Source organism: Arachis ipaensis, chromosome B08 (genome assembly GCF_000816755.2).
Source record: "Arachis ipaensis cultivar K30076 chromosome B08, Araip1.1, whole genome shotgun sequence".
NCBI lineage: Eukaryota > Viridiplantae > Streptophyta > Magnoliopsida > Fabales > Fabaceae > Arachis > Arachis ipaensis.
Window position 1 is genome coordinate 29789812 of NC_029792.2, and position 3357 is coordinate 29793168.

The 3357-nt window shown below is 38.2% G+C and overlaps 1 protein-coding gene across 1 annotated transcript; it reads right to left on the bottom strand.

Annotated features, from left to right (window-relative positions):
* Positions 211–1400, bottom strand: LOC110265281 (double-stranded RNA-binding protein 4-like). Its single transcript, XM_021108201.1, has 3 exons — positions 1341–1400; positions 495–806; positions 211–396 (listed from the first exon to the last, which is right to left on the bottom strand). Exons 1-3 carry the CDS (start codon positions 1398–1400, stop codon positions 211–213), a joined length of 558 nt encoding a protein of 185 aa, XP_020963860.1.

Sequence of the window (3357 nt, forward strand, 5' to 3'; positions counted from 1 at the left end):
GAGAGAGCTGAGCTCTTTCATTAAATGAGAGTTGACTGGGCCCTTAGGCCCAACTTGGGTCCGGTTGGCCCGGTTTGGCCCGTTCGGCCCGATCATGAGCTGATTTCTTTAAAATTGGTGTCAAAATTCTCGTTTTAAATTTCTCTACCATATTAACCCACAAAAATCTTATTTCTCATTTTCTAGAATATATTTTAATTTATGGTTTAATTATTCATTATTTAACCTTTTGGCTTCTTGACCAGTGAAAACTTTCCCTTCAACTTCCACGTATGAAATAAATGTCGGAATATGAGCTTCGCCAGATCTTTCTGTATTATAAGAAGGCAGGCTAAATCCTTCCTTTTGGACCAATTCTTGTAAAAGGTTCTTGTATAATACGGAATTATCCTGAATCTTTTCAGAAATCATATGCATGCAAGCAACATTAAGAAAAAGAATTAAGATGTTATACAAGAAATTTCAGTAAATGGCTATAGGTGAATAAGACTAACCTCTTGAAATCCTCCCCGCAATAATGACAATAAAGCAACTTCAGCTGCTGCATGTTCAGCATCCTTCAATTTAGAAAAGGCGGTAGGACATTCGTAGGTCTGTCCATCAAGTGTGACTTTGCACTTGAAACGCATGGCATGAGGAGGGCCCTCCCACTCGGAAGTGTACACCGGTAACGGTAGGTTTTGCTTTTGAGCATAGTTTTGTAGTTGATTCTTGTACAAGTGTGCCATATCTGTAACAAATACAACGGGAAGAGAATATAACAACAGAACTTCTAAATTAGAATATGTGTATATATCGAATACCAACTATATCAAACCATGAGTGTCATACATACAAGAAAATAGATCATGAAATATACCATATTCAAAATAGACAACTACAGCTAAAGTCTTTTTCCTAGAATGACAAATTAGAATTTATACAACTTAACAAGTCTCAACAAAAAAGATATAAACCACAAATTTTGAGCCACCATTCAATCATACACTCACATATATATATATATGGTGAATGCTATCCTACCCTCTCTAAAGTAACATGTAAGTTACTCTCTTTGATGTGTCACATTTTAATTGGGTGTTTATTTTAACCTGAGTTATCCTCTCCACTCTTTCATCATCGTTGCGCCTCCAAGCATCACCGTCTCATTGGCGTTTTGTTTTCTCTTCCCAAATCATTCTTCTAGAAAAGGTACTCCAACTCTCTCTAATTGCGTTTACTCCTCTCCATTCCTTCATCGTCGTCATTACGCCTCCCAAGCATCACCGTCTCATTGGGTGTCTTATTTTCTCTTCCCAAATCATTCTTCCAAAAAAGAGACTCCAACTCTCTCTAATTACGTTTACTCCTCCCCATTGTACTCCTTCATCGTCGTCGTTACGACTCCCAACCATCACCATCTCATTGGGTGTCTTGTTTTCTCTTCCCAAATTATTCTTCTAGAAAAGGTACTCCAACTATCTCTAATTGCGTTTACTCCTCCACACTCCTTTGTCGTCGTCGTTGTGCCTCCTAAGTATCACCGTCTTATTGGGTGTTCTATTTTCTTCTTCTGTCAGGCCGTCACTGTCTTCCAAGATATTATTAACTCTCATGAGATTAAAGTAACTCAGGTTAAAATAAACACTCAATTAAAATATGACACATCAGAGAGGGTAACTTACATGTTACTTTAGAAAGAGTAGGATAATCATATATAAAAGTACCCAAAACAAAGTCCCAAAATAATCCACTTCGCTGTAGGACTCTAGACGACTAGCGAGGTGCCTTTTGACCTGCATATAAAAAACCACAATATCGTATAGGATGAGAACCGGGGGTTGTTAGTATGGTTAAGGTGCTGATGAGCGGATAATTTATACGCTTTTTGGCATTATTTTTAGGTAGTTTTTAATATGAATTAGTTAATTTTTATTATATTTTTATTAGTTTTTAAATAAAAATCACATTTCTAGACTTTACTATGAGTTTTTGTGTTTTTTGCGATTTCAGGTATTTTCTGGCTGAAATTGAGGGACCTGAGCAAAAATCTGATTCAAAGGCTGAAAAAGGGCTGCAGATGCTGTTGGATTCTGACCTCCCTGCACTCGAAGTGGATTTTCTGGAGCTACAGAAGCCCAATTGGCACGCTCTCAATTCCGTTGGAAAGTAGACATCCTGGGCTTTCCAGCAATATATAATAGTTCATACTTTGCCCGAGTTTTGATAACACAAACTGGCGTTTAAACGCCAACTTTCTACCCTATTATGGCGTTAAACGCCAGAACTGGCATAAAAGCTGAAGTTAAACGCCCAAACTGGCACCAAAGATGGCGTTTAACTCCAAGAAAAGTCTCTACATATGAAAGCTTCAATGCTCAGCTCAAGCACACTCCAAGTGGGCCCGGAAGTGGATTTCTGCATCATTTACTTATTTCTGTAAACCCTAGGCTACTATTTCATTATAAATAGGACCTTTTACTATTGTATTTTCATCTCTAAAACACAATATGTAACTTTTATGTTCTGAGACCTCCATGGGAGGCTGGCCACTCGGCCATGTCTACCCTATTTTCACTTATGTATTTTCAACGGTGGAGTTTCTACATCCCATAGATTAAGGTGTGGAGCTCTGCTGTTCTTTATGAATTAATACAAATTACTATTGTTCTTCTATTCAATTCAAGCTTATTCTTGTTCTAAGATATTCATTCACACACAAGAACATGATGAATGTGATGATTATGTGACACTCATTACCATTCTCACTTATGAACGCGTGCCTGACAACTACTTCTGTTCTACATGAAAACGAGCTTGAATGCATATCTCTTAGCCTCCTGGTTCATGATTAGAGTCTTCGTGGTATAAGCTAGAATCAATTGACAGCATTCTTGAGATCCGGAAAGTCTAAACCTTGTCTGTGGTATTCCGAGTAGGATCTGGGATGGGATGACTGTGACGAGCTTCAAACTCGCGAGTGTTGGGCGTAATGACAGACGTAAAAGGATCAATGGATCCTATTCCAACATGAGTGAGAACCGACAGATGATTAGCCATGCGGTGATAGTGCATTTGGACCATTTTCACTGAGAGGACGGATGGTAGCCATTGACAACGGTGATCCCCCAACATACAGCTTGCCATGGAAAGGAGTATGAATGATTGGATGAAGACAATAGGAAAGCAGAGGTTCAGATGGAACACAGCATCTTCATACGCTTATCTGAAATCTCACCAATGAATTACATAAGTATTTCTATCTTATTTTCTATTTTAATTATATTTTAATTATCAAAACTTCATAACCATTTGAATCCGCCTGACTGAGATTTACAAGGATGACCATAGCTTGCTTCAAGCCGACAATCTCCGTGG